The sequence below is a fragment of the Mus pahari genome, chromosome 3, assembly GCF_900095145.1.
Source record: "Mus pahari chromosome 3, PAHARI_EIJ_v1.1, whole genome shotgun sequence".
In the NCBI taxonomy this organism is placed as follows: Eukaryota; Metazoa; Chordata; class Mammalia; order Rodentia; family Muridae; genus Mus; species Mus pahari.
In genome coordinates, this window is record NC_034592.1 from 31,602,832 (window position 1) to 31,618,049 (window position 15,218).

The 15,218-nt window shown below is 39.1% G+C and overlaps 1 protein-coding gene across 6 annotated transcripts in view; it reads right to left on the minus strand.

Moving 5' to 3' along the window:
* The window catches only part of Gtdc1 (glycosyltransferase like domain containing 1), a 345,861-nt gene that overhangs the window by 12,937 nt on the left and 317,706 nt on the right, over positions 1-15,218 (minus strand). For all 6 annotated transcript variants that reach the window (XM_029536415.1, XM_029536418.1, XM_029536414.1 and 3 more), the window contains one exon: positions 12,870-12,979. In XM_029536415.1, coding sequence (XP_029392275.1) covers positions 12,870-12,979 — 110 coding nt within the window. The remainder of the gene's footprint in view (positions 1-12,869; positions 12,980-15,218) is intronic.

The following is a 15,218-nucleotide window of genomic DNA, read 5'->3' on the forward strand; positions in this document are numbered from 1 at the left end:
CATCAAGAAATTGACTTGTCAGTTGGTACAACTTTCCTTCTCAACACCATCCGCCTGACATTTTTCATACGCGCTGAACACAGTTAAGATGTACTGTGAAAAAAAATCCTCTTGCTAAATTACAGAGAACTTTGTGGAAAGAAAGCAAAGAAATCAGAACTCATAGTTTAGGGTAGCAATATAATTTTTAACAAAGTAAAATCCACTGTGGTTGAATCTGGTGCTCACGGAGATGGAGCGGAGACACTTAGGAACCCGCAGTGTTGTCACCAAGGTGGACATGGTGATGGCAGCCAGCTGCATACATTCAGCACACAGGAAACACAAGCCATGACATGTTGGATATATACATTTAAGGAGTGACCATAATGACAATTACCACCCAATCTGATTTTTCATCTTCATACTTTAAAGGTTATTATAATGAATGGCATTTCTTCTTTTGGATTAGTTTGCTTATATAAAGTGAAAGCGAAAACATTACTTAAATAACAATATTTTTGGTGAGATTAAATTTAAAACTATAGTGTATTAAAATGGATTACAAAACAGATTCATAAAATAAGTAAGATTTGCATAATACTTTTGGAAAGACCAGGTCAGTTGAAGCATGTATAATACTATCCCTACTATGTGTGTTATGCTATGTATGTTGTCTTTTTATAACTGAACTAAAGGCTGTGAAATCAGTTTAGACCAGCAGAAAAGAAATGACAAGGAACAGAAAACATCAGTCACACAGGGTCAAATGTAACAGCAATATACACTGCATCCTAAAACCTGTTTCAGTTATACACATGCCTATACTCAGGAGCACACAAAGCCACGGTGTAAATTTGTATCTCCGTGTGGATCATGGTGAGGAGTTTGTAAACATTGCAGTCTAGGGTCATATAACATCCTTAAAACATTGTTCTTGGAGGGGTCCAGCTCCACTGCAAGGGAAAGGACAATTCCCTTTCCACTCAAAGGACAGTGGGATCCTTGAGAGGTCAGGGAGGGTGACTGAAGTGAGTCTTGGATAACAGAAAGAACTTCCACAGATCATGAGGAGTCTGGGAGGTGATGGAAGCTACTGTCAGGAAACGCTGCTGTACCCAGGCCACAGTCCAGTATTTGTCTGTAAGGACGGCTGTAGGCTACAAAAGCAGAGAGATCTCCCTTACCCATCATTTTACTTCTAGACATTTATATTAATTACACATTGTCATTTGAGATCTGAAAATTTTAAATTTCAAATTCTAAAAAAAAGTGTTAAACTGTGCACCATTCTGCACTGAAAACAGCACAATAAAAGTCACACTGCCGTGTGCACACTGTGTGTGTTCGTCCACAAGCTATCCCTGCTTCACTCCACCCCCACGCTATAGGGGATTCACCCATGGGTCACTCAGACGTTGATCTGCTGGTTTGGTTGTCAGATGGACTACAGTACTATTCATGCTTGCATTCAGAAAAACCTTTAATTTACTTAATAATGGCTCACAGTGAAATAGAAGGCTGGTGATCTGGATATGCCAATGCCAAAGTAGCAGTGTGAGGAAAAGGTAAGAAATTTCAACAAGGAAAGGCAAAAAACGTTTTGTGTGACAGTCTATCCATGAAATTGTGAAGCAGACAAAACCCCAAAAAACTACAAAAGTTATAGTCATACTGTATTAACTGTTTAGTTAAATTGTAATCAGTATTTAATCCCAGCACTTGGGAGGCAGAGGCAGGCGGATTTCTGAGTTAGAGGCCAGCCTGGTCTACAAAGTGAGTTCCAGGACAGCCAGGGCTACACAGAGAAACCCTGTCTCGAAAAAACCAATAAATAAATAATAAATAAATAAAAAAATAAAAATTGTAATCAGTATGTATGTATATATGTGCAAACAGGTTTTGATATTGTCTGGGAAGAACAGATGAATGAATCTGTATTTGATTGATAAAGACAGCAGAAAAATATACAAGAAAGAATCACATCTTTCAAAGGTGGGTGAGCTCACTGAGGTGATGGATAGAGGAAGGAATGGGTGCAGTAGGAAAGAAGTCTCCTCTGGTACCCCGAAGTACGAAGAGTATGACAGGCAGTGATGGGATCCAATCCCAGAAGGGGGAAACTGGAATAGTTGTGCCTGATTTATACCAATGGCTTTCCATTACTTGATGGGGAACAGGGATTGACATTAGAATAATATGGAATGTTTTATCAAATTTATCATTATGATTCTAATTGTTTTTTCTAACAAAACTTGGTAAAATGTTTTCAAGTGGCAATGTGAACCTCATTTGAAGTTGAGAAGCCCTGGTATACAAAGTACCAACTCCTTCTGAAGAACTGATAGTGTAGATGATTAAAATGGAGCAGGAAGAGGAGACCCAGCTAATGAGGAGCAGAACCGCAAGTAGACAGCTAACCTTACCAGCTCCCGGTCCTATTCGTTTCATGGCAGCAAAGAGCTGAGGCCCTTCCCTTGCAAGTAAACCAACATAGGCTAAGGAAAACTGCTGGTAAAGCTTACTACGTGGATCCAGATACACAGTTGTTACTGTACTGTTTCCTCTCAGAGTCCAGTTCTGACAGAGGCACAACAGGAAATAGGCCTTCTTCTGGTCTCAGTGTGGAGAAAATATTATTGTGACCACATCAGGATCCAAGTCATGCCATATGATTATAATGATTATAATATACAAATGCAGGAACCCAAAAGTGACCACATGTAACCAAAGCACCAGGTGGGTTACATTCTCATCTCTCCTGTCTACAGAGATGTTCTTTCTCCTGCATTCCAGTACATCTAAGCCATGGCTGCCATTGCAAGCTTTTAGTTAGGGCTATTTCCACATTCCTATTTGTCTATGAATGTCTTGATTATCTTCTCCATTCATTAACTGATTTCCATGTATCTTTCTCAAATGTATATTTCCCACAAACTTTCAGACCATTTTATGAAAATGAAAGAACATTTTTTTTCCTCAGTGATGTTCACACAGTTATAACTTCTGAGAACAATTTCTTGAGAGATGTTTTGGGAGTTGTATTCCGGAACATATTATCTTCATGGTCTTCCCCCTGGTAGGATGGAAAATGATCTTGTCTCGAGACTTACTCTCTTAATCTTCTGGTTCTAGTAGAAATGATCATATCCCACTCTGAGGAGCTGCAGGAGTGGAAGGTAATAAGCCAAGGCATGGCACGCCTGGGAGTGACCACTGCAGCAACACAGACTCTCTCGGGACACTGCATCGAGAAATCAGAGTGTGTTGTTGCATTGCGTGCACTGCAGATGTCTTCAGCATTTGGAAGGAAAGGGTGGACAGAATTGACAGAGCATTTCTGAGAAAGGAGCTGCCCAGCCACTAACAAGGCCCTTCATCCTCATCAGCGGGGACTGAAATACCAAGTGCCCCAACTGCTCTGTGGAAACCATTGTGAATTGGCACGATACCCTTTGTGAATCTGTACTGCACTTTAAAAAAACAAAAAAAGATTTATTTATTTATTACATGCAAGTACACTGTAGCTGTCCTCAGACACTCCAGAAGAGGGCATCAGATCTCGTCACGGATGGTTGTGAGCCACCATGTGGTTGCTGGGATTCGAACTCCAGACCTTTGGAAGAGCAGTCGGGTGCTCTTACCCACTGAGCCATCTCACCAGCCCTGTACTGCACTCTTTAAAAGCTATCATTTCATAAAAGTTTTGAGTCTGACAGGACAGGTTCTCCATCATAATTTCTCTGTACCTGGTAGCTCCAATGTTCTTCTCTTTCGTGTATTTACTTTGTAGAAGACTCACTGCAGCGGTGGGAGGACATATAGAGTAATATGGTGGTACGCTAGTTGGACTCTGCTATGGTTTTAAATTATCTTAAGATATACTACTATTTCTGCTATGAAAAATATCCATGGCATTGATTTTTTCCAGTCAGGAGACAATTCATTTCATGTCTTTAGTCTTCTTTATTTTTGCCATGGTGACTTGTTGTCTTCATTTGTACCATGAGACTGGTAACAAATTCCACTCAGTTTGGGTTTCAGATTCCTGGGAAACAGACTTCGCCAAACTTCTTCCTGGGAGCCATACGAGGGCAGTTCCATGTACTGAGATTTTCACTTACTCCTGTGCATCTAAATGGAGTTAAGAAGCTATTTTCTCCACTATACTTTGGGATTTCAATATATTAGATTGCCTTAAAATGTTGTCCATAAGCAATATATCCCAAATTATGAAAAAGTTATAAAAAAGGCATGCCATGAGAAAATGTAAACATATAAACTTTTTTTTTTCCTTTCAAATCAGACTATGAGATCCTAGAATGGATTTTCTTCATTTGTTAGTTACAATACATTAATGAAGTTCAGAGGCAGCTGGTAAACAACTTCATGTAAAGGGAAGAAGCAGTGACTAAAATCATACTCAGGAAGAGGAGTGGCTTAAGACATGGTATATTCTTGACTCAGTGGACTTCAGTCTTGTCTTACTAGTAGAATTTATTTCATACCACATGATCTTATGATTCAATACTAATCAATTAATAGATTATTGTATTGGACTTAATTTGCAGAAAAAAGTAAAACTTTACATTAATGCGATTTATTTGTGTATCTCGAACCTTCCTGGTCCTGGCTCTTTGGAATCGTCACACTGTGAAGATGAGACAGTAGCTGGAGGCTGAGGGAATGAGGAGGTGGAAGAGGAGGAAACTGCCCCATGAGTATCAAGCATTTCACTCTGGAGCTAAGAACCAGGACCATGACAAGCTCCCAGGAATCACCATGGCCAGGCCAGATGCTACTCAGCAGCTTTCCACACACCACTCCTGACCTAAATAACAGGGGAACCAGAATGGCTCTGCCTGCCAAAACCATGTTTCAGGTTTTCAGTTTTCCTCAGACCTTCTTGGCTGCCTGAATGTCTCAGCTAAAACTCCTTTGAAGCAAGAGTACCATATCTGTAATAAGGAAGAAGAATCTTACATAAGGTCTTGGCTGCTTACACAAAAGAATATTTTGTTTAGAATTACCATTTGTGGGAAATTATGAAGTATACAAACACATTCCATTGACTTGATATTTAAAACATTTACTAAAATTAAAAAAAAAAATCATCTCAAGGGCTAACAATGTGACCTTGTCATGAGAACTGGCTAACACTCAAACATGTGCATTGAAGAGTTCCTAGGCTTCTTAGTTCCTTTTATACACAAAACTAGATGCAGATGGTTCATAGAGCAAAATGACCTTTTAATTGTCTGAATAAGAATGAACTTTTGAGATACAGCATACTCAATGTCTTCTTTGTATCCAAAAAGTATTTCAGAGACTCATTCTATATACAAACTCCTAAGAGAAGTCCCGGACTCTTATAATAAAATTTGCATAGCACTTTAGCACTTTCCCTCAAATTACCTGCTCCTATGGAAATCTTCATAAAAATTCATTGAAATAGAGTAGGTGGTTTTATTGTTTTTCCTTTCCCATGTCCTTTTTATTGCACAGTTGAGTTAGCTCATGTTCATCTGGAAAACGACAGAATCCAATTCTAATCTATTTTGATGATTTAAATTTCTGTAATCATACCTTCTCAACCTTGGTGCTGCTGATATTTTATTAGGTTGGATATGCTTATGTTGTTGGGTTGAGCTGTGTTTTGTAGTATGTTTGGCAGAATAACTAGTGTCCTATTTGGCAGGAGCTCATTCTCTGCCCAACAGTTATGACAACAAAATGTGTGTGCACATTGCCAGATGTCCCCAGGGGAGGAGGGAAATCATTTCAGATTGGTAGTCTCTATAGGCTTTGTAAAATGCCAAAACACCGAGAACTTACCCTATTTCATAAACCACTTCTACTTCATAGAGGCTCCCTCTTAAAGGATATGAATTACCAGATGTATTTTCAGATACCATTAGGTTGTCCCCAACCAGGAGGCTGCAGTCAATGCCCACACATTTGTAATCTCTTTATTAACTGGGCTAGACTTATCCAGATGGGGATAGAAACATGGAGAGGCATGGCTTTCTCTCTGAGGAGCTACAGATCACAGTATAAATTAATGAGTTCTGGTGAACCACCATGCAGTTTATAATATTATTTCTGTTTCATGGCTTTTGATAGAGAGCAGGGCTGGTTTTTCTTACGACTGGGCAGTGTCTTGACATTTTGGCCAACAAATAGAGTAGAGCCTGTGCTATTTATAAGCCAGTGCAGTTCCTTGGTGACACAAGTGTAGAGGAATTGTAATCCAGCAACATGGCTGCTCTGACAAGGGACCACAGCCAAAGATCTAGGTCTGTGTGATCGAGCTGGGATGAAGACATGCCCTTAAAACACACCACTAAGGTATAATTAGTTTGTAGAAAGAGGCAGCCATGTTTGAAAGTGACATCTAACTGATAGATGAAGTGAATGAGAGAAAAATTAGACAGAATGAATCAGAGATAGGATATGCCCAACCAGAACAGAACAGGAAAGAGACACTATATGAGCAGCACAGGGAGAGAGGGTGACACTCATTGCAGTGTCAGTACAGTAGAGTTCCCTTGGCAGTTGTGGCAGCTGAGTTAGTGAGTTTATGCAGCTCATGAGGCTGTTGAAACCAGAGAATAAAAGGGAGACAGAAGATTAGAACAGATTGCCAGAGTTACTTTGAGGCCAAGCAGAGCAATTCAGTGAGAAGCCCAGAGAAGCCAGATTGAATCCACCAGCTTAGAGAGGTGTTTCAGCCAGAACAGCTGAGTTGAACCAGCCATCCAGAGATCAGAAAGAGCTAGGAAAGGTGACCTTATTCAGCTGTAAGTATCCATGACAATTACATCAAAGAAGAGTTAGTTTTACACATGGAGAGTGAGTTTGCTAATTCTTCAAGTAACTGGTAATGCTTAGGATGACAGTTATTGTCTTTTTATCAGCTAGAGTCCTCACTGAATGACATGAGCAGCGCACTACACGCATCTGCATAAATATATGGTTTCAACAAGAAATCCATTTTGTGTTATAAGCCACTCAATTTTAAGGTTTTATGTTCCTTAGGGTAGCCTAGATTATTCAAATTTAAGAGCTGAGAGTTGAGAAGAACGTTAAAACTTACATTGAATCAAGGTCACTTCTGTTGAAACAGAAAACATAATACAAAATCACTTAGAATTTGTTCTACTTGGTATTATTGTATACTGAAAAGACAACTTTTTTCATCCCTTAATTCTTTAGGATTTTGTTTCAAAGTACATTTCTATAAACCCGATAAAGATACTGAAACTTGGATTGACGGACCCATTCCTTCATTTGAGTAATACATAGAGAACATTGATGCCAAATGCTATGTGGGATATTTTTTGAGTATTTTTTAATTGGATTATTTTCTTTATCTACATTTCAAATGATATGCCCTTTTCCAGCCCTCCTGAAGCCCCCTATCTTATCCCCCCTTCCCCTGCTTCTATGAGGGTGTTCCCTTACCCACCCACCCACTCCCACCTCTCCACCCTGGCATTCCCCTACACTGGGCATTGAGCCTTCATAGGATCAAGGGCTGCTCCTTCCATTGATGCCCAACAAGGACATCCTTTGCTACATATGTGGCTGGAGTCATGGGTCCCCCCATGTGTACTCCTTGGTTGATGGTTTAGTCCCTGGGAGCTCTGGGGGGGGTGTCTGGGGGGCTCTGGTTGGTTGATATTGTTGTTCTTCCTAAGAAGTTGAAAACCCCTTCAGCTCCTTTAGTTCTTTCTCTAACTCCTCCATTGGGAACCCCATGCTAAGTCCAAGGGTTAGCTGTAAGCATCACCTTTGTATATGACAGGCTCTGGCAGAGCTTCTTAGGAGATTGCTATATCAGACTCCTGTCAGCAAGTACTTCTTGACATACATAATAGTGTCTGTGTTTGGTGACTGTATATGGGATGGATCCCCTGGTGGGGCAACCTCTGGATGGCCTATCCTTCAGTCTCTGCTCCACACTTTGTCTCTGTATTTGCTCCCATGAGTATTGTGTTCCCCCTTCTAAGAAGGACCGAAGCACCTACACTTCGGTTTTCCTTCTTTTTGAGCTTCAGGTGGTCTGTGAATTGTATCTTGAGTATTCTGAGCTTTGAGGCTAATACCCACTTATCAGAGAATGCATACCATGTGTGTTCTTTTGTGATTGGCCTCACTTAGGATGATATTTCCTAGTTCCATCCATTTGTCNNNNAANNTNANNANNTCNTNNNTNTTAATAGCTGAGTAGTACTCCATTGTGTAAATGTACCACATTTTCTGTATCCATTCTTCTGTTGAGGGACATCTGGGTTCTTTCCAGCTTCTGGCTATTATAAATAGGGCAGCTATGAACATAGTGGAGCATGTGTCCTTATTACCAGTTGGAACATCTTCTGGGTATATGCCCAGGAGAGGTATTGCTGGATCTTCTGGTAGTACTATGCCCAGTTTTCTGAGGAACCGCCAGATTGATTTCTAGAGTGTTTGTACTAGCTTGCAATCTCGCCAACAATGGAGGAATGTTCTTCTTTCTCCACATTTTCACCAGCAGCTGCTGTCACCTGAGTTTTTGATCTTAGCCATTCTGACTGGTGTGAGGTGGAATCTCAGGGTTGTTTTGATTTGCATTTCCCTGATGACTAAGGATGTTGAACATTTCTTTAGGTGCTTCTTGACCATTCGAATTTCCTCACTTGAGAATTCTTTGTTTAGCTCCGTACCCCATTTTTAATAGGGTTATTTGATTATATGGAGTCTAACTTCTTGAATTCTTTGTACATATTGGATATTAGCACTCTATCAGATAGAGAATTGGTAAAGATCTTTTCCCAATCTGTTGGTTTTGTCCTACTGACAGTGTCCTTTACCTTACAGAAGCTTTTCAATTTTATGAGGTCCCATTTGTTGATTCTTGATCTTAGAGCACGAGACATTGGTGTTCTGTTCAGGAAAATTTCCCCTATGCCCATGTGTTCAAGTCTCTTCCTCACTTTCTCTTCTATTAGTTTCTGTGTATCTGGTTTTATGTGGAGGTCCTTGATCCACTTGGACTTGAGCTTTGTACAAGGAGATAAGAATGGATCAATCTGCATTCGTCTACATGCTGACTGCCAGTTGAGCCAGCATCATTTGTTGAAAATATTCTTTTTTCCACTGGATGGTTTTAGCTCCTTTGTCAAAGATCAAGTGACCATNGGTGTATGGGTTCATTTCTCTGTCTTCAATTGTATTCCACTGATTTTCCTACCTCTCTTGTGGGATATATTTTTCTACTTCATATTTGTTTTGACAATTTTTATAATGAGGACACTTTAATATCTAAGGGGTGGAAAGTTATTTAGGACATAGATTTCAAAGTTTTTTTCTTAAAATAGCTTTCCATTTGCAAAAGGATTAGCAAAGACTATGGAACCGATTCACAGGAGTGGTCAGAATTTTCTACAATCATACCTCCTGTTTTTTTTTGTTTTGTTTTGTTTTTTCCTATGAAATGGAGAGAGGTCCTTGGGTTGCCACAGAGAACACATACATACTAAGTAAGCACTGGCCTTGGAGACTACACAAAGTTTGTGTCATGGATTTTTACAATATAACTTCTCTGTGATCTTACTTTTTTCATAAATAGCCAAATCAACGCTGCCTGATTTGCACGGTTTATTGTGAACACTAAGTCAAGCAATGGAGGAGGGGCAGAGACCAGTGCCTGGCACATGCTGGATGATCAGGAAATGTTCAGTGTAGCATTGAAAGCAGTATTCCAGGAAGTGACCAATAAAGCAGCAAACCATGCTGAATCATCCTGCATGACTTGCAGTGCCTAGTACAAAGGAGGTACTTAAAACAGGCGTGTTCACAATTGTAGCAATGCTCTTCTCCTGGCCTGGCCATTCCCGTGCCTTCGCTTGCCCAGTGTACGTAGGGAGGATTGCATAAGTCACCAACTACATTCCTGCTTTTTCCTCTTTTGTCAAGATGAAACAAAAACAAACAAAAAAGAACACAAAAAATTATGAGTCACAGGGCTATAAAACATAATGAACCTTCTTAATTTGGTGACACTTCCCAAGAAAATGATTTTTATAAAATGATTTCTTGCTTGAAAATAACCAACAGTAATGAAACCACACAAAATCATACTTTAGTCTTAAAATTCTCAAGAGAACTTTAATATTGATAATAGTATCTTGTTGGCACAAGTGTGTTCAGCACTGTCACTTTCTCCTATGTGCGTTGTGGACAGATAAAGGGATGGGAGTTTGGAGATATGTATGGTCTCCCTGTGTAGTCCAGGCTGATTTAGAATTTGAAATCCTCTTCTCTCAACCATCTGAGTACTGGGATTACAAGTGTTCAGGATCCAGCTGGTACAAAATCAAGTTGGAGAAAAACCACCTAATGTTCCTATAGCATATAAACTCGTCTTTCCTGGCTTTCTAACCCATGGAATGTTACATGGATGTGAAAAGACTGGGATGTAGTAGCCACCACACAAGTATTTGTTAAAGAAACCAGGGGAATGGCAAGAAGGACAAGAGTTATACAGAATGGCTTGTTAGGACGCTTGCGGAATAAAGGCTACATGACCATCAAAAGATACAACCTGGAAAGCCAACAGAAGCAATGTTCACTCCTTTAGTATTTTTGATTCCCTCATACGCAAGCTGAGGCATGGTAGCCATGAAGCGTTTATTTCCATTGGAAATGACTCATGGACCAGTGGCTGAGACACAGAGCAGGCCGAGGTGGGAGGAGAAGTAAGGAACATGTACACAGAAGACAGGACATTCTTTTAGGTTCCACAGTACTCTGTACTACATCCTAGTTGCCCAGTAGGGAGAGACAGTCTTGTCCATCTGTACTCTCTTACACAGCTCAGTAACGGTATGTTCACTAAAAGCCCAAGCGAACAGTAACTTAGTACCTGATTTTACTCAACACTAAATCCTTGGCCCCACAACTGTTCCACATATCAACATTCTACAGTGCTTCATCAATGTGTTGGATATGAATAGTTGAGATCCTAAAGTACCCAACAATAAGCTACTTTTAAGTAAAAATGTCACCTGCATCACAGAGGTGACTAAACATACCCTGTAGTGATGCTGGTCTAAGCCTAAACCCTTTTCCTCTACCTTCTGTCAGTCCATCCACAAGCATCGATGGTGGTACACACAAACTAAACTTTGCAACTATGAAAGTTGGCAAAGTTTCTTCCCTTCCTTCTGTACAATCTAAACCACCAAATTCTTCTCTGCTTCCCTCTCTCACATAGCCCCATTAATCTCTGCCACTGCTGCAGAATCACTCTGGTGTCAGCAACAGAGACTTTCATACAGATTCTGCCTCATTATACCTCATTTACTTGGGTGATCAGCATTCTCTGAGCCTTGGCACTACCCTGTCTGTGTAAGGCGGTGTGAACTTACCAGGGTTTGCATGCAGAACCCCTCAGAGCGGCTCCCATTAGCAATACCACAGCACTTCTTATTGGAAGTTTCTAAAATGGTTGCTTAGGGGTGCTTTTCCTGCCTTTGGACAATTTAATAAATCTTTTAATGTCTGGCTCCTAGAATAGTGTTAGCTCTTAAAATACTCCTTCACTGTTAACCCTCTAAGCTCCATGTGTCATTGCTCATACATAACTGCATCAGTTTGGTTCCTTCTCTATTTTCTGTATTTACACATAAATCTCTCTCCTTAACACAACTTTAAGTTCCTGGTTGGGAGGGAGTGTGTATATCTCTGCTTTCTTATTTAGTAAGTGTTTACTGACCTCTAGTACTCCACTGGCCAGTGTTTCCAGTGATAGAAATGACCAAGACAGTGACAGCCTCTAGCCTTATGTAATTTACAATCTTAAGTCTACTAATTATGTGCATGCAGTGACTGGTGAAAAATACTTTGAAGCACCATGAAGAAAAATAGTGTGCTAGAACATGGGCCAGCTTCATGAAGATGCTTCAGAGCTAAGACTGAGAGAAGCAGACGGAGGGCAACAGGCAGACGAGGTCCACAGAAGCTTGCTACTACCTAAGAGGATCAGAGAAAGGTCTGGCGTATACACTGTAGAAGGCAGAAGGCAAGCCATGAGATGAGGCCACTGAGGACAGGCTGGCTGCAGTTCTTGGCTCTGAGCCATACTCAGAAAGCATGGTCTTAAGGAGAGTGCAGTGCAGGCAGCCTTTCAGTGACATACCACACTATAGCAAGAAACTGTCAACCAGATTAGGTCTGAATCTTTGTTGTTGCTGGCTATTCAAACCACCCACCCACCCACCCACTAACAAGCAAATATGAATGCTTGTCATGTTACTGACCCCAACATGGCAGGCTAGGGTTCAAGGTAAAGGAAATGACTGGAAAGGCACTGTGTAGTGTAAAGAATGAGAGGGTTTGCTGCTTGCAGCTTCTACATTAACTTCTCTTTAGCTCAATACAGAGGCATAGACCAATGAGCACACTGACATGGGCTAAGGCCCAACCATACCTTAAATTAGATGCCCACATGCTTAATGCAGGGTACCTCACACATGGTAATGTACTTGGTCCACTACCAGCATGAGCAGGATGCAAACCAATGACCCCAGGTGAGAGGTTGTAAATCCAATTATAAACTTCCACTTTCTGTAAGTGTTAAGATGCCCACAGCAATATATTTCCTTTACAGAATTGTATAAACTATAGTTGATAAAAGAGATGACTATTCTCAACTTAAATCAAAGAGTGCTTACTTAAGTATTTTTGTAATTGAATCTGAGTTTAATGCCGCCATATAATCTTGGTTAACAGAGCTCAGCTTGACTATTCTAACAAAGAAGAATTAATACTTAAGTTGGAGTGCTCATGTCTTTACATAAAAACAAAACAAACAAATACATACACATTAGAAAATTCAAAATAGGTACCTGGTATGTCTGTAAAAGTTTCTCCAAGGACAGAAACATGGAAATTGAACTTTAATTCCTTTAGATTCATTAATATCTTTAAAAACGTCTCTGGATCTTTGTCATGCTCCCTGTAAATAAACAAACAGAAAATTGTCCGTATGGTGCCAGTTCCCATCAGGTCTTTTGCTGGTGCAGGAAGCCCCTGAGTTCAGAAGCTTTTCTTACCTCTCTGAACTATAACATCTATAGACATGCTCTAAGTATCAAACATAGTCCTAAGATATGTTAAGGATCTTATTGGAGGAGAAATCTGTCTTCTTTTTGTATTATGTATAAATGCAAAATTTGCCAATTCTTGTATGAATTAAATAAGTGAACAAAGGTATACATATACAAAAAAAAACCCATATAGCATTTTTTCATCCAAATAGTTAAATTTCCACTTAGCACAGATTTATTTTTTTTAAACAAAAAGAAACCAATCTTCTAAGGATTCCTCCCTGCTCATCATCCAGAGGATGCAGGGAGCACGGTTTGCCTTTCTCCCACGGGCACCCAACAGCATCATGCTGACCAGGAACACACAATTTACAAAGGAGAATATAGCCCCATGTAGTAATCTCTCATTTTCAATAACTCAGTGGAGAATTATAATGCAATAAAAGGGATGGATATGTCTGACTCTATGTATACTAAATATTGACTCAGAGTGAACGATAGTCAACATGTAAAAGAATCAGAAAAAAATACTTTCATTTAGCATAGGAATGAAAAAAAAAATCAAATGTTTTTGTCTTGTTCAGTTTGTCAGTATTTTCTAATGACAGAATGAGAGGTTAAAAGACACTAAAATTAAAGAAAAGTATCCTTCAACAAATCCTATTTACATGGAATACAATTTTTAACATTATAAGGTGTGAATATTTCAGTATTTCTTGGATTTAATTACACTGTTTTAAATTATCTTATTCAGACAGATGTAGACCAGATGTCTTTAAAATATTTGCTTTTTATTTATAAATAAGAAATTTCATTTTTCTTTACAGAAGATAGTTATATACCAGTAACTGAATTTCTCATTTACTAATTATATAAAATAAATCTGTAAAATTATTAAACTGCTATATGAAATATGAAAATTACATCATTCAGGGAACCTCATGAAAAATGACATCTGTACCCCTTAATGTGTTAATTCACAATTCAGTCAATATTTTCAGTATCATGAATCGAAACAAACGCATCTTCTAATTAACATTTTAAAACAGCATTTATAATCTTATGAAACTCTAAGATTTTATAAAATTAGAGTTCTCAAACAATTTGTTTCAAGTGCTGTGCCTCTCAGTTTGATTTACTTCAAATAATAAAGGATGCAAAGGCAAAATGTTCATTGCTTTTTAAGATGATGTGGTATATACATGTACCATGGGGAAGTGTTTGGATAGTTTTCATATATACTACTGCTGTGGGCAAGAACAAAGACTCCAAACAGCTTGAGAGGAAAGAATATACTGTATGTATTCTTCAACCATATCAATCAAATAACTGCCACCTTATCTGTACGATGTTTTTCTAGTCTGATTCTCTTGGAGATACTTAGATGAAAGGGATGGAAACAATGGAATATAATATAGTTTTAAGAGAGCAACACTGGAGGGAAATCTATCCACTTAGATCTAAATTCTCCATTTGGGGTTCTAGAAAAGTGGATATGGATCCTGGGTATATTATGCATTCTAAATCTTGGCATATGCGAGTGTGTGTGTGTGTGTGTGTGTGTGTGTGTGTGTGTGTGTTTGTATGTATGTGTGGTATGTGCATGATCCCGGGTATACTATGTATTCTAAATATTGGCGTGTGTGTGTGTGTGTGTGTGTTTGTATGTATGTGTGGTATGTGCATGGTAACATAAAAACACACATAGTTTTTAAGTGGGATGAAACTTAACTGGGTAAAGTTCCTAAAAGATTCCAGTGTTTTTAAAGCAGCAGGATTTAGGAATGTTTATTTTTATTGCTTCTAACAAAGTAAATGCACTACAACTTACCACATACTTTAGATTTTTTTTTTCTAGGTAGCCAAAAAACTTTAATGTTCAATAGTCATTTGTATAAGAACACAAAAAATATCGGATTGATTCCCCTTTCATTTTGTTGAAATCACAATATACAGCTGACCATAAAGTAGTTTACCTGACTAAAGTTACCCCTCATAAATAGGGAAATGTTATACTCAAGTTCTTACAGAACATAGGGGAAACTATTTGTTTTCTTTCAGTCAATGAGGATTTTGGATGTTTCTAGCATTTCTACACTTGATGGTACCAATAAAAGTAGACTCACAGGAATTAAACACTAAGATGGA